Source organism: Sus scrofa, chromosome 4 (assembly GCF_054392235.1).
Source record: "Sus scrofa isolate SSC_HxYL_T2T_F1_AM1 chromosome 4, Sscrofa_HxYL_maternal_Yorkshire_Landrace_v2.0, whole genome shotgun sequence".
Taxonomy (NCBI): Eukaryota; Metazoa; Chordata; class Mammalia; order Artiodactyla; family Suidae; genus Sus; species Sus scrofa.
Genome location: NC_139386.1, coordinates 86,622,036 through 86,647,954, shown reverse-complemented (window position 1 = coordinate 86,647,954; position 25,919 = coordinate 86,622,036). Strand labels below are relative to the sequence as shown.

At 41.7% G+C, this 25,919-nt stretch overlaps 2 protein-coding genes across 5 annotated transcripts in view; one reads left to right on the top strand and one right to left on the bottom strand.

The window, feature by feature from the left end:
* Positions 1–11,748, top strand: part of LOC106510102 (uncharacterized) — a 94,893-nt gene extending 83,145 nt beyond the window's left edge. For 2 of the 4 annotated variants that reach the window (XR_014843111.1, XR_002343354.2), the window contains 2 exons: positions 8,877–10,326; positions 11,439–11,748. Coding sequence is in view for 1 of the 4 variants with exons in the window: in XM_085021232.1 (XP_084877358.1) it covers positions 11,439–11,449 (11 nt within the window). In the remaining 3 variants the exon portion in view is untranslated. The remainder of the gene's footprint in view (positions 1–8,876; positions 10,327–11,438) is intronic. The other 2 variants (XR_014843110.1, XM_085021232.1) reach the window with 1 other exon arrangement.
* DPT (dermatopontin) overlaps positions 1–15,406 on the bottom strand; it is a 31,695-nt gene extending 16,289 nt beyond the window's left edge. The window contains 1 exon segment of the mRNA NM_001444437.1: positions 15,002–15,406. Coding sequence (NP_001431366.1) covers positions 15,002–15,306 — 305 coding nt within the window. The 5' untranslated portion in view covers positions 15,307–15,406.
* Positions 15,407–25,919: the final 10,513 nt, after the last annotated feature.

Sequence of the window (25,919 nt, the reverse complement as noted above, 5' to 3'; positions counted from 1 at the left end):
CTACAGTTCTGATTGGACCCCAAGTCTGGGAACTTCCATATGACTTGGGTTTGGCCCTAAAAAGACAAAAACAAAAAAACAGAAACAAGCTCACAGATTTCAAAATCAAACTTATGATTATCATAAGGGAGACTGTGTTGGAGAGGAATAAATTAGGAGGATATGAATATAACATATACACACTACTGTATATAAAATAGATAATTAACAAACACCTTCTGGATAGCGTAGGGAAATCTACTGTAATAACTTATGTGGGAAAAAATGGATATATGGATATGCAAAAAAGTAAAAAAGTTCATATGACATATAAAGAAAAAAAAATTCAAAATAGGTCTTAAGCTACCTCCATTTCTTTGTGTTTTTTTACCCACCTGGCCACTGATCATGTTCCCTCTTATGAGTGAGCAGAGCAGGCAGTTCTCCCTGTGGCATGACCTGACAGCTGCTGGAATACAACCCTGCTTTCCGAGTAAAGATAAGTTTCCAGGAAATATAATAGATAAAGTAAGAATAATTATCTTGTGCTGATAGGCGAGAGGGAACTTGCCAAGACATAAACGATAAAACCATCAATGACCGGATTACATTTTGTTTTTAACTACTATAAATGATCTTCTGGATCTGACAAAACCAGATATTAAAGTATTTTGTGTTTGGTCAGAAAGCATATATACTTTTCATTCATTTATCATTCATTCATTCATTTATGCTTATATATATATTCAAATATATGTTTATTCACTCATCCATTCAACAAACTTGTACTCTCTCACTATTCTGTATCAGTCATTGTGCTTCTGCATTGAGAGAAGAATTGAGAGTGGGGCTTGCTACTTGGTCATCATGCAAATTAGCATGAATTCCCGGTTCCCAGGACTTGTAAGAATTCTTACAGACCTTAGAGAACTCAGCTATGGGAGATCAATAATGCAAATTAAGATGTAAATTGAGAAGTATGCCCTTTAATGATCCAGCCTTCTTTGCTGTACCATTGCTCACCTTTCATCAGGAGTATTACCACTGTGGAAAACACCTGGCACATTTCAGGAAGCCACATGGTTGGAATGGATAACTGTGATCTGAAGGGTAGTTTTGGGAGCTGATTTCCAGTATGGTCTAGCCTATCCTAATTCTAGCAGTGTGAGTAAGAGGCAACCTCAAAAGAAAGCTCTAAGAGTTGTAAACAAAGCTCATATGTGTCCAAACAGAGATGGTGCAGCAAACTTGTGTTCTCTGTGATCTTCTTTCTCACCATAACTAAAATTTTGCCTTCCTCTGAAATAGCCCTTTAGGAACTTAGCTGGGCTGTGGTTTCCTGGGAGCTGTTGCTCCATTGCCTTGGTTTGTCTTGATCTCTCAGGCTACCACAGGGATAGCATTCCCATGGTGGTAAGTTCCTGTAACAAAAATAAATGTTTCATGGGATACCAGTTCTGTAGGCCATCCAAGTCCCACGAATTCTGTGCTGGCTGGCAGCTGACCCTATAGTCCTGTATGGGAAGTATGTGTGTCACTTTCTTATATACCACCTTAGATAACGTTGCCCTGTGGAGATTATTGAACACTACAGGACCAGGGCCTAGCAACACACACACACACACACATGCTAAAAGTTGGATAACCAATCAGAACACACCTCCTGTAGATTCTGTCTCATTTCCTTCACATTTTGCTAGAGTGAGCTGGCACTGGAGTTTGGTAGTATGTATGGCCAACACAATGAAAATATTTCTTCTAGAATTGGATCTTTGTAAGGGTACATTTTCTTGCTCATGTGGGAGCAATACTGCACAGTGGTTAAGAACATAATATGTTGCTGGTGTTCCAACAACTCCTGACTGTGTCACCTTGACAGGTTTCCTACCCTCTAATGGTCTCAGTTTCCTAATCTGTAAAATGGGCATAATAACAATATGCACCAATTGAAGTTAAAGTGAGGACCAAATAAGGCAATATATATACAATTTTGCTGTACCATTTTGTAGCTTGGGTGATGGCGTCTTTTAATGCTTAGTAAATTACTTATTATTGTCATTGTACTTGCATTCAGTCCACACAGCACTTGTGAGTATACTCTACAAAATCTGCCCTTAGCTTCCCAGTCTCCTTCAATGGAAAGCTGGTAGATTCAAATGTATTCCTTGAGCTGCTGCTTCCTTAAAACAAAGATTATGGAGTTTGGATGTCTTAGTTGCTGATATACCCACTTTGCAGAATAGATATTGAGTATGACTTATTGCCCCCCAGTAGATGTTAAAGTCCTTGGAAAAAAAAGACCACTTAATCTTCAATTTGAATTCCCCAGAGGACCTGACACTTGGTCCAGGAAATATTTAATAGAACAATGAATGAATGAATGAGTGAATGATCAGGACATCTTACATTATCAGAGGCAGAAGGGCCTTTTAAGAGCCCATCACCCAAATCCGGGAAGGGCCCTGAAACTCCCTCCAGGAACTCAGATGAGCAATCCATCTCCCCACTTCCTTCTCCTCCAGAAACAAAGCCTGCCCAAGGATGAAGGTGAAAAATGGACATAGTTTGGGGCATTTCTCTCCTCCACTCCCCTCCCTTTCAATCACCTTTTTTTAAAAAAAAGCTCTTTATTTAATAAGACTCACCTAAACATTTGGCCACAAACTGGAGGATTGCAAATACAGGAGCCAGGCAGGTGACAAGTGGGGTGAGGGCAGCCTGTTAATGGGAGGGGCTGAGGAAGTTGGATAGGGCCTCCATTACTAAAGTGATTCAAATTCAATCTTTAAAAAAGTCTGATGGTGAAAAGACATTCCTGAGGCTCTGCTTCACTCTCCAGAACCTGATTGTTACTCCTGAATAGTCCCCAGGAAAGAGTTTGATGTGCAAGGAAACTCAGATTTAAAGAAATTATGTAATTCTCCAAAAGACAGAGAGCCGATAACACACACACAAACACACACACACACACACACACACACACACATTTGTCTTTTTGCCATTTCTTGGGCCGCTTCTGCAGCATATGGAGATTCCCAGGCTAGGGGTCCAATCGGAGCTGTAGCCGCCAGCCTACGCCAGAGCCACAGCAACGCGGGATCTGAGCCACATCCGTGACCTACACCACAGATCACAGCAATGCCGGATCGTTAATCCACTGAACAAGGGCAAGGATTGAACCCATAACCTCATGGTTCCTAGTCGGATTTGTCAACCACTGCACCATGATGGGAACTCCAACACATATATGTTATCTCATTTAATTCTCACAGCAATTCTAGGGGGTTGCCTTTGTAGAAGTAGAAACAGGCTTATAAATTTTATTTATTGAAAATGACTAGCCTAAAGATGGTAATGGGGCTGAATTTTGAGAATTGTTCTGTTTGATTCCAAAGTTCATAATCTTTCTATTACTTCAAGACACCTTAAAGAAACACACACACACAAAGGTATCCTAACTCTGTGAAAATCTCTTATTTATTGGGAAGATTATATCTGACAAGTACCCAGGCAAAAAGAAATCCCCTACTAAGAGGAGTGAATCTTTGCCATCGTTATAAAGCACAGCCAAGAGCCATTTTTGCAAAGCCCAATTCCCTCAGACAATTGATTCCTGGTACTCAGGAGACTGACCTAGATGGAAAATTAGCGTGAGTCCTAGATCTGCCATAAGTCTATTCTCCCACAGTCACCTTCTTGCCCTTAGAAGTCACTCTTACATGGGATGTGATGGCCCTGAAGTCATTATGGCTTTATTTAAGACTGAAAATACCATCGATGTCTAACATTCACCCATAACACTGTGGCATCAGTGTTGTGGCATAGGCTCCACCTCTGCACTAACTATGAGAGGGTAAGTCTCCTAGTGCTTCTGAGACACTCTCCTTCATGCATCAAGTGGGAAAAATGGTAATGCTGCCTTGCAGTACCATTGTGAAAATCAGACAAGATTAGACCATGAGTAACTCAAGGGTATAGACTGTATGCTATTCATCTTCATATTTATGGAGTCTGGCAAAGTCTGTGATAATAAGCATTTTGAATGAATAAGCAAATGAATGTATGAATGAGGAATACTTTATAAATTATAAAACACTATATCAATTAGTATGAGGATAATAGTGCTTAAACTTTATGTTCCTCTTTCATTGCTTTTTCAATTACTTTACTCTCTGGGCTTTAATTCCTAATCTCTGATGTAGGGAGGTTGATCTAGATTATACATGAGATCACTCACAGTGCTGAGATTCTTTGATTCTGTTATGCTCTGTTTGCCTTTTAAACTCCCAATGTGTACTCTTATCAGCCCACATCCTTACTTTTTAATCTTTTAATTTTGAAATGATTTTTGAGATACAGAAGAGTTGTAAAGATAATAAACAGGATTGATGTAGGCCCTTCACCAGGCTTCCACTAAAGTTATCTTTCACAACTCTGGTAGCTTTATGAACATTAAGAAATTAATATTTCAAATTTCAGACTTTAGTTTTTATCAGTTTTTCCATTAATGCCCTTTTTATATTACACAATCCAAACCAGGGTATCATGGAGCATTTAAATTGTATGGCTTTTGCAATTAAGAGTTTTGCTATTTTCTTTCTTTTTTTTCTTTTTATCCGTGATATATGCAAGTTCCCAGGCCAGAGATCGAACCTGTGCTACAGCAATGAACGACCCAGGCTGCTGCAGTAACAATGCCAGATCCTTAACCTGCTGTACCACAAAGGAACTCCAAGAGTTTTTCTATTTTATCTTTAAAAGCTTATAGGGACATTACATTTTTTGGGATAATGGAAATCTAATAAAGAATTTATCCTGAGATAACAAGCATGTTAGCATTCTCTGTGCATAGTTTGGAGACTTCAGGGAGTCGAAAAAAGGCATCCCTTATGGTGGTAAATGCAACAGGCCAAAATGAGATGTAGACAATCAAGTGGAACCCCAAATTATAGACATTGGAATACTGAGAATCATAAATGTAAGCAAAATGGTTTCTCTTACAGGAAGCTCTTCAGGCTTCTTTTTTGAGGGCACTGGGACAATGGCTGGGGTTTCGGCTGCTCCATGCACTAATTGGTCTTATGTGGTCTCCCACTACATATTTAATGGAGCCACTATGTACTAGCATTATTCTAGTGCTGGGAAATACTCTATGCAGTGGTGAATGAGACAGTTCCCACATTCGTCAAGCTTATATTTTGAAGGAGACAAACAATATACAAATACAAGTCAGGTGATGACAAGTGCACCACAGAAAAGACAAAGCGTCTGGAGACTAGAGGGTGGGAGATGTTTTAGAGGAGGTGGTCTGGGAAAACTTCTCGGAGGAGGCGATCACGGTGTGTACTGAATGGTCAGAATAATGAATCAGACAGCTTTTTTTGTGTTATACAGAATCTTGGTCTCAAATTAGAATCAGATTATGGAAAACTGAGTTCCCACTGTAAAAAAATTAATCAACAGAAACCTCAATAAAATAGAGTCAGGAGACCAGAAGGGGGAGCTCTCAGATCCTGGGATGATAGTGGATCACAACAGGAAAATGAGAGATTTCCTCTTGCCTGGCAAGAGCTCAGCCAATGAGAGTATTATAACACGGCCAATGAAAAGCCATGGGCTCCTTGTTTACTACAGCCCTTTCCCACCTTCCTTTCCCCCTGTAAAAGAGTTCTCCTCTCCATCCTGTGGGGAACTTGCACATGGCTCACCATGGTTGCAGACTCCAAATTGCCATTCTTGCTCATCCCAAATGAACCCTTTTTATTTATTTATTTATTTATTTTTCCGGAGACATAGCTGACAGTCTATTTGTTTTAGGTCAACATTTTGTTGTTCCAGATGAGAACACAGTAAAGAACCCCCACCCCCATCCCCATTACTCTGAAGCTTGTGAGCAAATAGGTGTGGTACCTACGCTGTTGCTTGTTGCTTTTCTAACTGACTCTTGGGGTTTGAGGGTAAGTCTGTATCCTGGATTTGAGCTTAAGCCTCTCCGTGTTTTGAAGCTATCCATGTTTTAAAGTTTCTAAGAGATCTCTTTTAAAGTTTCATCTATTTTGGGTTAAGCCTTTGTTCTGTATGTGAGTACTCCTTACTTCAGCCCAGTTTTTGAAATCAGTCTGATCCAGCTGGAAAGGACTGGCCATCAGCCCATTCCTTTGGGGACAGAGGCTATTCTATTGCAACTGTGCTGAGCAGGTTTCTGCTTGGCTCTTTTGTAATAGACTGTTCCCTTAGAACTGGCTGTTATTAAGCCTGCATGTTGCTTAAGCTATTTGAGCAGTTTAAGTTGTTTGAAAATTATTCTTTTACTCTAGAGAAAAAGCTCTGAGAAATGGGATCCCGGGTAACTAAATAGACTCTCATACTGAGTGAAATAAGTCAGAAAGAGAAAGACAAATACCATGTGATGTCACTTATATCTGGAATATAATATAAGGCACAAAAGAACCTTTCCACAGAAAAGAAAATCATGGACTTGGAGAATAGACTTGTGGTTGCCAAGGGGGAAGGGGAGGGAATGGGAGGGACTGGGAGCTTGGGGTAAATAGATGCAGAATGTTGCCTTCGGGATGGATTAGCAATGGGATCCTGCCGTGTAGCACTGGGAACTCTGTCTAGTCACTTATGATGGAACATGTAATGTGAGGAAAAAGAATGTATACAAGTAAGTGTAACTGGGTCTCCATGCTGTGCAGTAGAAAAAATATGTAAATAAAAGATAAAATAAATAAATAAATAAATAAATAAATAAATAAATAAATAAATATTTTGAAGGCACCACTTTCCTACAGGGATCTTGGTTCATTTTATGTTTGAAAACCAAGGTCATTTTTCATGAGCATTTCTAATTAAATGAGTACAATGGCCATTATGAAGAACTTTTAAAAATCCCTAAACTCACTTTTCTTAGAACCCAAATTGGAGAAGTTCCCGTCATGGCTCAGTGGTTAACGAATCCGACTAGGAACCATGAGGTTGGGGGTTCGATCCCTGGCCTTGCTCAGTGGGTTAAGGATGCGATGTTGCCATGAGCTGTGGTGTAGGTTGTAGACTCGGCTCGGATCCCACGTTGCTGTGGCTCTGGCGTAGGCCATCGGCTACAGCTCCAATTAGACCCCTAGCCTAGGAACCTCCATATGCTGCAGGAGCAGCCCAAGAAATGGCAAAAAGACAAAAAACAAAAACAAAAACAAAAAAAACAAACAAAAAAACAGAGCCAAAAACAAAAACCCAAATTGGACAACTATGGCTTTAAAATTTCCTAAACTAAGTGGAATGCCTATTTTGATTGGTATTTTGAGGTTTTCAAGCATTATCAGGAGCTTAAAATTGCAGCTCTGTACAATAGGACTTTAAGATTAACTGAGGTAAACATTTAAAAAAAGATAAATAGTTCTGGAAGGCTCAGGCTCTTCTTTCTTGGCTTCTCTGACTCAGGCTCCACCTCTGGCACTATCTTATCTCTCACCTTCAGCTCCTCCTGCTCAGGCCCCAAATCCAGTGCCATCCTCCTCCTTCCTTCTTTGCCGCCTACATCTCCTCTGTATACCCAGTTTCCCCATACCAAATCTCTTGCCAAACCTCCCCTTTTCTCTGAAACTCTCCCCACTCTCTTTTCTTCCAAACCTATCAGAAATTGTCACTTTTAAAATTAAGAGATCTGAGGGTCCAGAGCCTAACCTTTTAATTTCTCATACTTCCTGGAATAAAGCTGAGCTGAGAGCTACAGTCAAAGAGTTTCCAAAGTAACTGGAGATCCTCACAGATTTGCCTCAAAATTTAATATCATCATTCAAATTCATCAACCTGATTTCTTCAACTTGCATCAGCTAGTTCATAGGCTTGTTGGTGAAGTCCATGCCCAGAACTGGATGAAAACCACTAATGGGGAAAATCCTGAAAGGTCTCTAGAATTTACAGCTCATTAACTTATCATATGCTCAGGCTTGGACAATCACCAGGAGACTTCATTGAACAATTCTTAGGGCTTTTCCAAAGCTAGTTGATTAGAACAAAATTTAGGCTTGCACATACAGAAATCTTATGAACCTGTTCATGATTATTACAAAACTGACTTCAGGTTATTAATAAAGAAAATTCTGGTCTTTTTTTAGATGTTGATTCCACTCAGGTAGCTTTTAACTTTATTAATGGGCTGGGCAAGGACCTCTCCCTTCTAGTAAAAAGGACCAGGATGGAATGAAAACCATGTCCACCCCAAATTAGATAATCTGATAAACCAGCTCTCTCATACTCTAGATGAGTCACTGAAAAGGAAGACCACCAAAATTCTTAATCTTCAACTCTAGCAGATTAAGGCCCATGAATGAAACCAACTCCCCCTCCCCAAGTTTCTGCTATTATTGCAAAAAGCCAGAATATTGGAAAAGAAGTTGCTACAAATTTAAGTGCTTTAGGCACCCTCTAACTAGCCTTTCCAACATCCTCCCACTTTTCAATGACCAGGCTCCAAGGAACTGCAGGAGTGCTTTCCAATCCTCCCTCTTGACTGACATGAAGAAAGTTTCTCGAGATTTGGGATGAATCACTTCCAGCTTTAACTGACACCAGAGCCAGTTCTCTGTGTTCCAGAGAAAGCCCCTGACATGAAGTTCTAGAACACTTCAGTTAGTGGGGATCTTTACTAAACTTCAAGAGGTTACTGTCTGAATTTATTTTCTTTGGCTTAGGCCCGTTGACACTTTGAAACTTACCACCTTCTCCTCAGTTTCTCAGCCCATCCATTTATGAGGTCAAGACTTAGAGAAGCATCATGCAGGAACTTCTTACTCCCAAAAACGGAAAGTAATTCTAGAATTTGGCAATAGTCATCAAAGCAGCCAACCAGATGAATTAAATAACTTTGCCTTTTTTTTTTTTCTTTGTTTTTAAAGGTACTAGAGTTGATTCTGGAAACACTGATCATCTGCCCATATGGAATCAACTACCACCCCCTCCTTATGGGAAAAATCGCCAACTGATAATGGCAAAATCCACAGCCTACCACCCATTAAAACTCAGATAGATCCCTTAAAATATCTTTCTAGAATCAATCAATATAAGAAGAACTTCAAGGCACAAAGGCCATATTAGAAGATTACAAGGCTCAAGACCTCATTGTCTTGTATACTAACTAGTTCCTGTAATGCTTCTATTTTACTGGTGAGAAAATCTAAGAGCTGAGAATGGAGTTTTGTCCAGGACATCTGAGCAAAAAAGAGTATTGTTATCCCTTGATCTCATGTTACTAACATCCATTCCCACTGGAAGAATTTTTTTTTTACCGTAATTGATTTATGAAGTATATTCTTTAGTGTTCAGGTGATGAAGCTAGCTAATACCCTTTTCTTTTCCTGGGAAGAAAGAATTCACCTGTACAGTAATGCATCAGGGTTTTACTGAGAGTTTTCATTTATCACAAATCCTGAAGGCCCATCTGGATGATATAAAGTTCCCTAGGAGTTCTACTTCATTGCAATATGTAGATGATTTGCTTCTTTGCTCTCCTTCTCCAGACTCTTCACTGGAATACAGTATCCACTTCCTAAAGCTTTTGATGTTAAAGGGACATAACATTATTTAAGGAAAAAATACAGTTTTCCCAAACCCAGTTCAACATTTAGGGCCCTTGATATTGAAACTAGGGCTACATCTAGATGCAAATAGTCTTCATGGTTTCCTAAGTTCCCCAAACCCCAAACTAAATGCCAACTGCAAGGTTTTCTTGGGCTAGTTAGTTATTGCCAAAATTGGATTCCAAATTTTTCTTTTATAGCCAGACCTTTGTATGCATTGTTAAAGAACAACAATCCTTACCCAATTTTTTGGCAGAAACTGAATGATATAGCCTTGGAGACCTTAAAGGAGAGTTTGACGAACCTACCTGCATTTTACGTCCTAATTATCAGATTCCCTTTTTCCTTTATGTGTATGAAAAAGAAGGAAATGCCACTGGGGCACTCACTCAAAAACACAGAGACCACCATCAACCCATAGGGTATTATACCTAGTAACCTAACCCTGTAGCTCGAGAATATAACTCTTAGGTTACAACTATTACAGACACTACTTTTTTTGTTAGGTCTACTGAGAAAATCATTGTGGGATCCCCTTTAACTATTTTTGTACCTCATGCTGTAGAAGCCCTCCTTAATCTCAACAGCCAGCTACCTTACTTCCTAAGAAGTCCTGTTGTTAATGTCTTTTCACATAATTCTTTTACTTTGCATAACCTTAACTCTGTTACTCTTCTCCCTGCTGCTACTGATAAAGTTTCTCATGACTGCTTAACACTGATGGGTCACATCCTGACTCTCTGTGATGATCTGCAGGAAATTTCTTTGGGTAATTTATATTTATATTTATATTTATATTTATATTTATATTTATATTCACTGCTGGTACCCAATTAAAAGATAACAATGGTGATTATTGTGCTGCGTATTTTATGCTATGGCAACTCCTTTTTATTTTATTTTATTATTTATTTATTTATTTATTTATTGTCCTTTCTAGGGCCGTGCCCACAGCCTATGGAGGTTCCCAGGCTAGGGGTGTAATCAGAGCTGTAGCTACTGGCCTACACCAGAGCCACAGCAACATGGGATTTGAGCCGTGTCTGCAACCTACACCACAGCTCTCAGCAACGCCGGATCCTTAACCCACTGAGCAAGGCCAGGGATTGAACCCGAAACCTCACAGTTCCTACTCGGATTCGTTAACCACTGCGCCATGACGGGAACTCCTGCAACTCCTTTTTATATTGGTTACATGGTACCTTAATCTATGGCTCCTTCAGCCTAGCAGGTTGAGTTATATGCTCTTACTCAGACTCATTCTTTAACCAAAAATAAAACTGCCAAAATTTGCACTAAGAGTGGATATGCTTTCAGAGTAGCTCATGATTTTGGAATGCTGGTTTCCTCCTCTCTTATCACATGGCTTATCTTTGGTGAATTTGTAAATTCAAATAGTTAGCTTTAATACAAGCTGTCATTTTAAAATGTTTTTTCGGGATTCTTTGAAGCTCAGGAAAAAAAAAAAAAAAAGAAAAAAATACAGGTGCCAGTAGACTGAACACTCTTCCTCTGAATTCAGACTCCATGCAAAGCTGGCTTGCCTCAAATCAGCTTCATCAAATTTCAGATTCACAAAAATCTTTACTGACTGCCCATGACATGCCAGGACTTTGTTTTAGATATAGATTTTTTTTAGAGTTCTTCTACACTTCCTCCTATAAGCATCAGAGTAACATCCCCTAACAGCTTGTGAAGTGGGTTCATACATTTTTTGTTGTCACCAGAATGAAAAACTGAATGCCTAAGACCATAGAGTTCAGAGATGAGAGAAACAGGAGCTGTGAATAAAAGTTTCCTGATTCTAAGACCAGAGCTCCTTCCACCACACTCCATCTCAAACTCACTAGAAAAATCCCAGCTTCATTTTGTTCCACACAGGACCCACATGACCTACAGCCTGTGCCAACCCGAGTTTGAGAAGATTCTCCAAGAACAGTTGAAGCATGCACACTCTGAGATGGCAAAATACCACTCACAGGACCCAAGTTAAGCCTCCAGGCAGTTGTATGCAGGGAGCAGCATGCACAGTTTAGAATCTGGCATCTGAAGAAGTGATTTTCAGCAGAGAAACTTTACAAAACAGTAGTGTTACAAGTCAATCAGCCATGATGAAAGCATCTGGAATCTAATATATGGCACAAATGAAGCTTTCCACAGAAAAGAAAATCATGGACTTGGAGAAGAGACTTGTGGTTGCTTGGGGGTGGGGTGGGGTGGGGAGGGAATGGGATGGATTGGGAGTTTGGGGTTAACAGTTGCAGACTATTGCTTTTGGAATGGATTAGCAATGAGATCCTGCTGTGCAGTACTCAGAACTATGTCTAGTCACTTATAATGGAGCATGATAATGTAAGAAAAAAGAATGTATATATGTATGTGTAATTGGGTCACCATGCTGTACAGTAGAAAAAAAAAATGTATTGGGAAATAAAAAAAGGAAAGAAAGAAAAAAGACTGCGCTTCAATTAGCAAGTGTCTTTAGCAGATCCTATGCGCTATTGTCAATCTGTGTTCAAGACTCCTCCCCCCTTTTAAAAGAAACCTGCAGGAATTCCCAAGGAGGCTCAGCGGAAACAAATCGTACTAGCATCCATGAGGACGAAGGTTTGATCCCTGGCCTTGCTCAGTGGGTTAAGGATCCGGCATTGCCATGAGCTGTGGTGTAGGTCACAGATGCAGCTCGAATCTGGTGTTACTGTGGCCGTGGTGTTGGCCAGCAGCTACAGCTCCGATTTGACCCCTAGCCTGGGAACCTCCATCTGCCTTGGGTGTGCCCCCCAAAACAGATAAATAAATAAATAAAATAAACTTGCAAACTAATGTACTTACACAAGGCAGTCAAACTGCACAAAATTATCTACTCTTCTCCTGTAACAGACTAAATGCCTGAAGCCAAAGGGGAGGTTTAATTGCTCCCTAGTTTATGAGCAATTTCTCTCCTTCCAGATTTTTCACTGAGACTGGAGTCTAAACTCAAAGCAATAATCATCTAAAAAAAAAAAAAAAAACCTCTGGGGTAATTGGTTTCAGTCCTGGGGCAGCTGAGTCCTACTGTTTTTCACGTTTGTACATTTTTTACTCTGTGATTAATGGAGCAGGAGAAGGAGGCAACAGAGGGTGGAAAGGTGAAAGTAAAAAAATCATTTGACTCTTCATACTCAAAAATGTGGAGGAAGAAGAGGTGGAAAAGAGAGAGATCTTGCCTGTCAGCTTCTTGTTTGACTCCCAATGGCCAGATAAAATCATATAATTTCCACTCCCTCTCTTGCTTCCCTTCAAATAGTTTGAGAGTTAATGACAAACCAGTCACACGTTGGCAAGTTTTCAATGAAACATAATTTGCCTTCTCTGCCTAGCAGAGATAAACACAAGCATCAACAGAATACAAGAAAAATCCAGCTGTATTTTCAGGGCCAAACAAAGCATAGAGTATTGGAGCCCTGGAGCCTTCCAGGATCATGCAGTCTGACCATTCATTTTCCCGAATGTGGCAGGAGACTAGAGAGCTGAACCCATGGTCCAAGGTCACCCGGCAAGTTGTCTTTTAGAACTAGGATCTAAATTCAGGCTTCCTGACTCAGAGCCCAGGGCTCTTCCCTTGGGTCTAAGAAATCATCTGGGTACTATTTTGCTGTGGCTCAAAAGGGGGCATCAGAAAGGGGCCCCACCCATATAATCGTGCCCTAAATGGGAGGACTAGACAGACCATTGTAATTAGGTCATTCCCATGCTCTGTGCCAGGCAGTGGGCCTGACTATGGGGAGCCACTGGAAACTGTCAGTCATTGACGGGAGGCTGGGCTGTGAGTCAGCCATCCGTCAGAAGGGGTTTGGGATAATTAAATCTGCTCTTTAGGGGCAGTGGGCATGGATGAGTAAAGCGCAACAAAGGGGCCCCTGCCTATAGCTGCCCATGACCCTCTCTGCATTCCTTGTACAGGCTGGCTGCACCCCTCCTCAATCTTGGTGGTAATCAAGCTGGTTCCATCCCTCCAGACCTAGCTCCTGTTCTGATCTTGCAGATTCCTGCCCTCCCCAGTATGAAGAACTTCCCTGAGTCCAGAAGTGTGGCCCTGGCTATGCTGACCAAGCCCCCACTGCGCAGAGGCAGCAAACTCTCAAGTAGCCTGTTACCATGACTAAGAACTGAAATGCTTTGGTATTGAGGCTCGCTGAATCCAAATCCTGGCTCTACTACTTTCCAGAAGAGGAAAGCCCTGGTCTCTAGACTGTAGCCTGTCTACCTATAAAATGACTTACAGATTTGTTTTGATCATTAAATGAGATAATCCATATAAAGCATTCAGCACAGTGCTTGCTCAGGGTAAGCACTCAATCAATGGCAGCTGTTTTTATTACTCTGTTGCCTGGCTCTCCCACCCATCAGTCTTTTTGTCTTGATTTCCATCATTGCTCTGTGACCCACAGAATTTTGTGCTCTGACCCCCACTGTACCACTGTACCACTGATGGGACTCCTCAGTCTTCTCTCAACAATTACCACAGTGGCAGCCTGCAAGCCCAGCTTTCTCCTCCCCCAGCCAGGCTCCCCCAGTATTTGCCTCCACCCTCTCTGCCAACTCACCCAGCAGTCCTGCCTCCATCTAGGCTGCAGTGACTAACTGGCCTCAAAGTCCATACCTCCTGGGATGAGTTCTGATCAAGATCAAGGGTGAGCCAGTGATACCCCACAGCAAAGACACAGACTCAGGCCATTCCTATGTCATTAACCACAGCAGAACCTAGTCAGGTAAGATTAGTACTTCTCTCCCCAAAGACTTTAGTAAATAAACTATTTCCTAGAAATAAAGCCCATTACAAATTCAGACAGAGAGAAGGACCATGGTACTTAAAACTGAGAGAGCACATTTAATCAGGCAGCAGAGAAACATTTAATTTCATTTCTCTTTGCCTACATTTCTTTGACCCCTCTGCCCCAATTTACTTGCTCTAAATCAGGACTTCTCAAACTGTCTGTGGTAAGGGTCTCATTGTTTACTATCCCCAAACAGTTGGGTACTGATACTTTTGTTAAAGAGTCAAAATAAATGACTACCAAACTTAAATGCCATTTGGACATCACAGCAATGTTAAGTTGCTTCAAAGTTTCTTAAATACTTTCCATTTCTACACTTATCTTTTGGCAGACTGGGAGAACATTTCCCAGACCCACAGTAGTCCGTGGACCGAATTGAGAGTGGGGCTGCTTCTAGAAGGGACAGAACCACAGGGGAGTCTGTCTGCCATGGACACTCCCCATCCTGGGTTTTTGTCTTGTAGGGCCATCAGCTCAATCGCAGTCCTGCCTCACCCAGAGCACGCAAGGGGAAGGTTCCTGGTAGGACTTGCCCAATCCTTAGTGCGCGCTCTTCCCTGAGGGTCAAGCAGCCCCCAGGAGGAGGGCTGTCATGTTCCCAGCCGTCTGCCGCCCTCTGGCTCTTACCATTCCATTCCAGCCCTGTTGATCTCCTCCCACCAGCACTCCGAAGGCTCCCCGAGGCTCTGCGGCGTGGGCATGCAGGCGTAGTTCCACTGTCTGTCAGATCCTTCCTTCTTGTTGAAGATGCTCCTCACAGCCACCACCACCTGCCCATGGGGACACTGGTAGCTGAAGCCCTGCCGGTTCAGATTCACCCACCCGTCGTCGCTATAGTCGTGGTACTGCTGGTATGGGTACCCGTAGTCACCGTACTGTCCCCAGGCCACGGTGACCAGTGGCAGAAGCACCCACAGAAGAGTGAGGTCCATGCTGCCTGGAATTCTGGCAAAAAATATGACCCTATGTCTGCTGGGCTGCCTGTTTTATACAGCTGCTGCTGACATGTGGCTTCCAGATGTGGGTGAGCAGGCTCCAACTGCAGTGTGTCATCGTTTAAGCAAAAGTTTTCGGCGCAGAGATCCTGGCCATAAGTACATTCAGTTTGTTTTAAGGTGGAATTCTAGGAAAGCTGTAAATGGGAGAAACTCTCTAGAGAAGGAACAACTCAGCAGATAGATTTTAAAAGCAAATGGCTTCACACTCCTTAGAACTATTCACCTGAAAAAAAAGCAGTGTATTTATTCCTCATCTCTCAGTACCTTACCTCTTTATGCTCCACTCTATTGCTGCTATCAACCCCCTGCATTTATTCTCCAAACCAGCTTTGAAGGACCACACACATGCAGAACGTGATTAAAGTGATTTCAAAACACCAAAATAATAGGATGAAGGGACAGAATCATTTAAAGTACTGCAAGGCTGGATGCCTGATTTCTTTTAAGTTCTTAGCCTCACATCTTTTAACTACCAGTTAAAGCCACATTTGTAGGCTACTCTGAGTATTCAGTCACATATGGAAGTACTATGTGAGAGTCCATGGGGAGACAAGTTGGGCATTATCTCTACACTTAAGCATCCTTCTGAGCTGCTGAAATTAGACCTAGCTATACCTAGAAACTGTGCTTGGCTCTCAAATATGTAATGAGTTTAATCTGAATAAAGCTGCCTTTTTTTTTTTTTCTTTTCTTTTTTTGGCCATGCCTGAGGCATGTGGAAGTTCCCTGGCCAGGGATCCAATCTGTGCCACAGAAGGGCCCCATGCCACTGCAGTGACAACGCTGGACCCTTAACCCCTGTGCTGCAAGAGAACTGAATAAAGCCACTTTTTATCCTTTGGTTTTTTTCCCCCTCCAGGTTAAGTTTTCTTTGGAATGACATATAATTTACATATAATAAATGCATCTTTTCCAATGTTCAGCATACAGTTATTTAGCCAGCACCATTATCAAGACATAGAACAGTTCCAGAAAGCCTCCAACCCCGTTATGTTTTGGTAGTCAAATCCTCCCCAAGACCCCGCCCCTGATAACCTTCAATCTCCTTTCTGTCACTATCACTATGCCTTTTTTCAGGATGTCAAGTAGGTGGAATCACACAATATGCAGTTTTTTGTCTACTTTCACTAGGAATAATGCTTCCGAGATCCATGCATATCACTGTGTGTCAGTAGTTTATTCCTTTTCACTTTTGAGTGGTCTTCTATGGTATGGCTGTCCTACAGGCAGCTTATACCTTTGAAAGACATTTGATTTTTCTCCAGTTTTTAGGAATTATGAATAAAACTGCTATAAATATCCATGAACAAGTTTTTGTACAAACAAATTTTTATTTCATTTGGTCAAATACTTAGGAGTGAGGGTGCCAGATCTTAAGGTAAGTGTATTTTTAATCTTGTAAGAAATTACCTGATATCTAAAATGCCGAACCATTGTGGATCCCTCCCAGAAAATTGCTGTTACTTTTATTGTAGCCATTTTAATAGGTTAATAGATTCCCAGCGGTATTTCAGTGAGGTTTTGATTTGCATTCCCCTAATGACTAATGATTTTCAGCATCTTTTCATGTGTTTATTGGCCCTCCATCTGTCTTCTTTGGAGATTTAACTGTTTAAATCTCTTGAGCCCTCTGGGCATCTCCTTAGTGGATAGTATTTACCATTTTTCACCAGGGCCGTCCTTAAGAAAGTTTCTTAAAATTGATGGTTGAAGACCAATTATCTCTTAAGCACTTGTGAGGATGATTAAAATGCAGATTCCTGAACTTTACTCCAGTCCTACTAAAATCATAACCTGGTACCCAGGTATCTGCATTAAAAATTCTTCAAGGTGATTCTTATTCATATCAAAGTTTAAGATCCACTTTCTTAAAGGAATATGGGACCAGGGAAGAGGGGTGAATCACACTCTAAGTCCTACTCCTTGCCCAATGTATAGCACATTTAACAGATGGCATTCAGGTTAGATTAAGGTAACCTTGAAGGAGAAAGTTACACATAGGAGGAAAGCAAATAAGTGGTGTGGTGTGTGTGTGTGGTGTGTGTGCACGCACTGGGCATGTAATTAGCTCTGGTGATGTAGTTATCAAAGGGAGGGGAAGAAACTCGGGACTGAATAGGCATATGAATCCCAGTTTTGTTTTAGTACCACCTTCTCCTATCACTTCTATCCACAAGTAACTCCCTAGTGTTGGCAACTGGAGTGCTCCAAGTTCAGGGTGACCACTTGGATTTATGATATGCTGGAACTATACCTAGACACAGTGCTTGGCTTTCAAATATGTAATGAGTTTAGTCCTGTCAGCACTTAAAAATTACCTGGGGAAACTTTTGAAAAATGCCAGTGTCTGAGCCTCACCCCAGACCCATAAGAAGCTTTTGAGCTGAGTCCAGAAAATAGTAGCCTTGAAAACTTTCCTGTATGATTTGCATGTACGGTCAAGATTGATAACCACTGCTATAGAGAGTTTTGGGTATTTTTTTGGCTGCACCCTTGGCATGCAGAAGTTACCAGGGCCAGGGTTTGAACGCTAGCCACAGCAATTACAACACTGAATCCTTAACTGCTAGGCTACTGGGGAACTCCTAGAGGTTTTAAAATGTGTCATCCTAATGCTCATGAGTTATATCCTGCATTCTGGGTAGGATTTACCAGTAATCTTAAACCTTAAAGAGCTCCAAGAAACAAGTCATCGTAAGCACTCATCTTTATCATGCATTCATTTCCCAACAATTTCCAGGCCCTGCCTGTTCCCTGTTCTCTGCAGACCTCTCTTATTTTACAGATTACAGCTACCATAGATTACAGACTCCCTGTAACGTACATGAGTAAACATCTTTATAGATTAGGTTAGATTAGGTATAGATTCCTATTACTTACAGTCGAAAACATCCTAACTCATGAAATGTCTGAGATTCCATAAACTGCTGAGAACTTGGAGCCAATTGCTAGAGGCCTCACAGAGAATGGTTCCCCTGAGCAGACATTAAGAATATTTAAGGAGTTCCCGTTGTGGCGCAGTGGTTGGCGAATCCGACTAGGAACCATGAGGTTGCGGGTTCGGTTCCTGGCCTTGCTCAGTGGGTTAACGATCTGGCGTTGCTGTGAGCTGTGGTGTAGTTGCAGACACGGCTCGGATCCTGTGTTGCTGTGGCCCTGGTGTAGGCCGGTGGCTACAGCTCTGATTGGACCCCTAGCCTGGGAATCTCCATATGCCGCGGAGCGGCCCAAGAAATAGCAAAAAGACAAAAAAAAAAAAAAAAAAAATTAAGAATATTTAAGTTAGAGTTCCCACTGTGGCTTAATGGGTTAAGAACTTGACATAGTGTCCATGAGGTTGCAGGTTTGATCTCTGGCCTTGCTTAGGGGGTTAAGGATCTAGTGTTGCCACCATGGCTGTGGCATAGGCTGGCAGCCGCAGCTCTGATTTGACCCCTAGCTCGGGAACTTCCATATGCTGCAGGTGCAGCCCCCCCAAAAAAGAATGCCTAAGTTTACCCTCTGTACAGTTTACTATGCATTTTCAACTAGGTTATATTATCTTTCTCACAGCCTTATATATTTGTGAGGAATTATAGGATTGGTTTCCTACAGATGAGGAAACTGCGCTCAGGAAGTCTTTTGGTTCAGATTCCTAGAGCTGGAGGGGCATGAGCTCCGGGTCTTCTGATTCTTATTCCGTGATTCCTTTCCTTATTTTTATCAAAAGTGCAGTCCACTAATTATACATCGACATTTAGAAACAATTACCAAAGTAAATGTTTATAAGGTTATTCATATTAACACACACACATGCACACGTGCGCACACACACACACACACTAATTTGCACTAAGAATTTCTGCTGTTCTTGGCAAAGTGTGCTCAGTAGGTCCTGGGGAACTTCAAGAACTAAGTTTTAGATCAGTAGTTTTCCAGGTGTAGTTCTACAACCTGAAGCATCATCATCCCCTGGGAACTTGTAGAAACACAAATTCTCCGGCCCTACTCCACACCTACTGAATTGGACCCTCTGGGGTGGGGCCAAACGATATTCACTTTCACAAACCCTCCAGGTGATACAATGCATGTCTTGGAACTATTACATACAAGATAACTTGGAAAACTCTACCCAAATTCCGGATTCACTTGGAAAGGAGTAATATATCGATACTAAAGCCTATCTGACCCAATTCATTCATATTTATTCCAGAGCCCACAGCGTAACCACTGTGCTCTCTCACTTCCTAGTAGTAATGGACTTGAGATGCTTTGGAGAGACTCTGCCAATGAGCTTTCCAAAGCCTGGATAACTTTTTTTTCTTCTCCTCTTTCTTCTTCTCTTCCTTCTTCTAGCTATATTGAGATGTAATTCACACGTCATACAATTCACCATTTCAGGTATATAATTCAATGGCTGGCTATTAGTATGGTCACAGAGTTGTACCACTATCACCACAATCAATGTTAGAACAACATACAACAGGAAATTCTGTACCCATTAGCAATCGCACTCCATTTTTTTCCTCAGTCCTTTAGCCCTAGGTAACCACTAATTTACTTTCTGTTTCTGTGGGTTTGTCTAATCTGGATATTTCACATAAATGGAGTCATTCAATATGTGGTCTTTTAAGAGTGGTCTTTTACTTAGTCTACTATTTTCATGGTTATTCCATGTTACAGCATGTGTTGGTACTGCATCTCTTTCTATTCCCAAACAATAGTCCACCGTACGGGTCTACCGCATGATATTTATCCATCATAAGTTGATAGACCTTTGAATTATTTCCACCTTTTGACTCTGAACAATGTTGTTATGAACATTCACATCCAAGTTTTCATGGGGCCACATGTTTTCATTTCCCTTGAATGTGTATCTAAGAGTGGACTCACTGGGCTGTATGGTTACTTTACTTTTAAGTTTTTGAGGAAATTCTAGGCTGTTTTCAAAGCATCTTTACCATTTTACACTTCTACCAGCAGTATTTGAGTGTTTCAATTTTTTACATCCTCACCAATGCTTGTTATTACACCTGAGTTCTTCTGAAAAGTATGGAAAGCCACAGCCACTATGATAAGATTTTTTTTGAATCCTGAATTCACTCCTACCTGGAAGCTTCCTCAGAGATATAATCCCTTCTTGAGAAATTCTTAATATGCTGTTTGGCCTGATCTCCATGGGGAGCCCCCAGCATGGCGTTTGAATCAATGCATTCCTTGGAATGACTTAGACTTTTAGGATTCAGGCAGATCCTGTTGTACATTGCCAATTAAAAATATATACTCGGGCTGTGGGATGGAAATCCTGTGAAATCAGATTGTTACGATCATTATACAACTACAGATGTGATAAATTCATTTTAGTAATAAAAAAATAAAAATAACAATAAAAAAATAAAATAAAATAAAAAGGACATACTTACAGCGTCACTCTAGAGCAGACCAAATCCTAGAGAAATGGGTATGACCTGTTGGCTCCATGGACAAGCTATTGAAACGGCAGAGTTCATGGCTCACCCTAGTGTCTGGAAGAAGGTGGTAGCTCCAGATGAACAGGTGCTTAATCTAAAATATTGACTGGAAATTACTGGAGGATTCAATTTCCACACACTTTCCCTCTTTCAACTTCTGTGTATAATTAGGATTTGTTTGCAACTCTATGTGGCCGAAGTATGGGGTCTTTGTCTATATACTCTTAGGAAAGACAGCAAGTGTCTGCTAAACCATTCGTGTTTTCCCTCCTAAAAGATCATTTACCACTTCCACAGTTTAGCTAAGGAAGGCCTTGAATAGGTCCAACATGCCCTCTTCTTCCTCAAGCTTGCCATTCCTTGCATGATACTTTGCTTTCCTAAGATGGAAACATTTGTGCCGTTTGAAGTTAGCCCTGAGAACTACCAGTGAGGTTAAATATTTGAGGCTGAAGAGAAAGAGTAAGCAGCAAGGTCAAGGAGAAAGAATAGAGAGGATAGGGAGAGGTAGAATAAAGTGTCCCTATTGTGTGCTAGATACTCTGTGTGCTTTACATGTGCAGACCAGGTATTCTTCCAACAGCTCTAGGATGACCATTTTATGGTTGAGGAAAACGAGATTCAGAAAGAATTAGTAACTTGCCCTAATTTCCATAGCCAGCACAAGGCACAATGGGGATTTCATCGAATTCATCAATTTGTTTTCCTTAATGAGGAGATTATTTTATCCTAGGTGGAGGAGGACCTCAGAGCAGTGGCACACAATCCTGAAAAAGAGCAGAGGCTCATGGAATCAAGATAGCTGGGTTAGAATGTTGGTTCTACAAGTAAATGAAACAACATTAGACAAGAGTTTCTTGATCTTGGCAGTCCTGATACTTTGAGCCAGATACTTCTTTGTTGTGGATGGAGACTGTCCCGTACATCATAGGATGTTGAGCCTCATCCCTGGCATCTATCCACTAGGTGCCAGTAGATCTCCCCTTCCCACGGTGTGACAGCCAAAAATGCCTCCAGACAGTGCCACACATTTTCTGGGGGGCAAAGTCATCTCTGGTTGAGAACCGCACCTGCTTTATTATCTGTAAAGCAATAGAGAATAACTACCATGAGATTTTTGGGAGAATCATACCAGATCATGGTCTTGCAAAGCCTTTGCAAATTGTAATGCTTGACACAAAGATAGGTTGTCACTATCACCTCAGAGATACACTAGACACTGGAGCAGACATTAGGCAAATCAGTGTGATGAGCAGCCCAGGGCTCTGCAGGCATATTCGTGCAGATATATAACTCGCAGAATTAGCTTGGGAATGAGCAAAACTGGGAGGATGTCATCTCACCATTCTCAAGGGCTTCATTAATCCATGTGATGAATGTGGATAGCAGAGGTCCCTGGGAGGGAGTTTGTGGGTAGAGATGTCAGGAAGACAGGTGAAGAGTGAGGGAGGAGAAATTAGGATATGCAGAAGCAGCAAGCAGAAAGAGGAAAATTCATGGTGGAGAAGGAGGTTTTCACATGCACTGGATCCAAGACTGTGAAAGGGAAGCGAAGCCAGGTTAGCTCTGAGACACTCATGGAAGGAAGCTTGCAGGTCTAAGAGCCTAATTACTCTTCGGGCTCTGTGAGGAGAAATGAAGCACAGAGATGTGTAGGCTGCTGGACCTTCTACTTTAGTATATACATTATGTGCTTTGTGAAACAACAGAAATCAGAATACATGTAGTCAGGAGCTTATGATCTTCTAGAGAACATACTGAAAGAAAGTCCCACTGGGAAGATGTGGATCCAGATAAGGGAAAAAGAAAACAATTTAATCAGAAACCAGGAATGTCCCATTGGGAAAATATGGATACAGATGAGGGAACAAGAAAAAAATTCAATTAGAAAACACTTAAGTGATGTCATTCCAAGCCACATTTCCTAATATTAAATTGGCCTTTTAAATACTTAGAGATATATATAAAACACACAATCTAGCAGGGAGTAGGCACTCAGTAAATATTTAGTCTCTTCCATTTGCAGGACTTTAACATGATTTGGTTCATCTTTACATTGATGGAGGTGATAACACTGGCTCTATTATTTCCATTTATCAATTTGGAAATGGAGGCTTTGAGAAGTAAAGTCTAAAGTTTCAGATATATTGGGTAACAGGGTCTGGATATAAACCGATGTCTCCCAGTTCCAAATTAAGGATCCTGAAACACCTCATACTGCTCTGACCATCAGCCCCGGGGGCCTGCCAGACTCTCAGGGGGCTGGAGGATTTGGCAGCATCTTGAGCCTTGGCAAATGTGTCTGGTAGGCAAGCAAGGTGACTGATCCCAGAGTGTTTTAGAAGATGTAGTTCATGCATATTTACCACCCCTTCCCTCTTGCCATTCTGCAGGGGGCAGGGGCAGAGTTTTAGCAGGAGGTGAAACCTTCCCGAAAGTGACTTTCCTCTCTAGGGATACTGCTTTCCACTGTCTCTGCCAGTTTCTACTTCAGTACTGTCTGTCTGCTGCTTCCTCTGATCATGCCTGACTACTTTAAGATTCACAAGCTTGCTCCTATTCCTGTAGCTTCACATTTGTACTTCTTTTGGCATTGTATAATCACTTAACCTCAGTGGGCTTCAGATGCAGGACTTGGTCACCTAGGAAGCCCATTGTCATTTTCTCTTCCAACTCTAAAAAAACACATGCTCACTCCCAATCAGTTATTTCTCAAAATGAGGTCTGCAGATCACCTGCACCACAATCATGGAAAAGTGTGATAAGGCAGATTCCTAGGGCTCCATCAGCCCCACTGAAGTGCAATCCCTGAAGATAGGGCCCTGGAACCTTACACTTTTAATGAGTTCCCCACCACTGTCACCCCATGACTTTCATGCTTAATAAAGTCTAAAACCATAGGTTAAGGTGCACATTCATCCCCTGAGAACATGTCTGATTTCATATTCTTCCCCAAGTGAGGTAGAACCAGGCACTTCTCCTCCTGCTGGTTCAGGTCCAGGTGTGTCCTTGGTAACACAGCATGGGGGTTGTGGTGAGGGTTTTACACTATAATCCTGTTTTCATGGAGCTCACTTCGGCCTCCTGCTCACACACTGCCCACGCAGACAGTGACAGAGTAGAACTGAGAACTGCAACAAAGCTGCAGCCCAGGCTTCCCCCTCCCTGTTAAAAGCCTGGAGCTGAGCACGATGCACACTGACTTCTATTTTCTGTCTTAGTTTTTTAAAAATGCTGTGATATTAACATCTACTGAAATAATTCCACTCTCTTCAGCAGTGGGAGTGCTTTACCTAAGCAGAAGTACTGATAGAGGCTGCAGCATTTCTGCTGTATTGCCAAAGCAGTGCAGGGTTTGTGTGTGTGTGTGTGTGTGTGTGTGTGTGTGTGTGTGTGTGTGCTCGTGTGTCTGTGTCTGTGTGTGCATGCACACATGTGCACACATTCATGCACTCATACACACATGCATGTGTGTATTAATCCACATGAAATTAAATAAGACAATGTGTGGAAAGTGCTTGAAGAGAGCTTGGTAATAAAAAAAAGTGAGTTATGGTTTTGCAAGGTGTTGCAGTGGATAATCTCCATTTTACCTTCTGGATCATTTCTCTTTCCTGCATGGTGCCATGTGAAGTTTTATGCCCTGCATTAATGTGCCTTCCTGCCCTTGAGTCCCTTGGGCTTTGCCAATAGGAGGCACCAGAGGAATATTAAAGGATGAGAGAAAAGGGTCAAAATATTAATTTCCCTGCCTTCCAACCTCTTGTAGGCAGTGGCTGGGTTTCTCTCCATGAAACTTTGGCTTCTGTTGGCAGTCCCCTCTTCTAACGCTGGTTCCAGTAGCACCACCCTTCACCCTGCCACTTCAGGCTTGGGAGCAGCATTTCAGCTGTTTCTAGTGTAGCTGGGACCTGACTGATATAAATGATGACTGGCTGGATTCAGCAATAGGACAATTCTGGAACACAGTGACTGTCCCTAGCACTGGACATCTGTCTCCAGCTGCTTGTGGCTGTTAGCTACCCAGAGGGAGAAAAATGTTCTCCTCACTTGTGTGATGTTGGGAAGCATCAGTATGGTTCCTTCTTCAGTGTGAAGTCAGCCCCACTTTTACTCACCAAGCTTCTATCCTAAACTCTCATACTACTCCATCCAAATGCCCACCCCATCTTTGCAACCAGTTCCCTTCAGGAAGTCAAAGGCAAATCTTGTCTAGGAAATAGATGAGAGATCCCTTTGATGTGTCCTGATGTGTGTGAGTCAGGCTTCTATCTGCCTACTAACATTGGTATGTCTAACTGTGGCACACACTTTTATACTCATGATATTGAATGTCATCTTTGTACTCTTTATTTATTTATTTATTTACTTATTTTTGTCTTTTCCAGGGCTGCACTCGCAGTATATGGAGATTCCCAAGCTAGGGGTCGAATAGGAGCTGCAGCCACTGGCCTATGCCAGAGCCACAGCAATGCCAGATCTGAGCCTTGTCTGTGATCTACACCACAGCTCATGGCAATGCCGGATCCTTAACCCACTGAGCAAGGCCAGGGATCAAACCTGCAACCTCATGGTTCCTAGACAGATTCGTTAATCACCGAGCCTCGAAGGGAACTCCATCTTTGTACTCTTTAAAGGACACCTGATCCCAGTCTTCTAAAGGAGATTGATGCCGACAGAGAAACTTTCTCAAGGTCACCCAGCCTGTGCAGATAATCTCTTTTAAAATATGGTAGAACACAAAGTTAGTGCTCTCAAAATGAGGGATCTCTCAGGATTGCAACAGAATCACCTAGAGAACTTGGGAAAAAAAAAAAAAGAAGGAGATTTCTGGTTCCCTGTTCAGAGCCTGTTGTGTCTGGAGAAGGACCTGGAATGAGAACCCTCAGTGAACTTGCTTGGTCCCTCCTCCTTGCCCCTGCAAAACTTTTCTTTTAGATCTCAGCTTAAGTCTGATTCCTGGGAAAAACTTCTTGACCTCCTTGACTCAGACAAATTCCGATCTCACAGTCTCATGATGCTGCATATACCTTCTTCATAGCTTTTATTACAATCACGATTTTGTATTTATTGTGAAATTATTTGATAACATCTGAC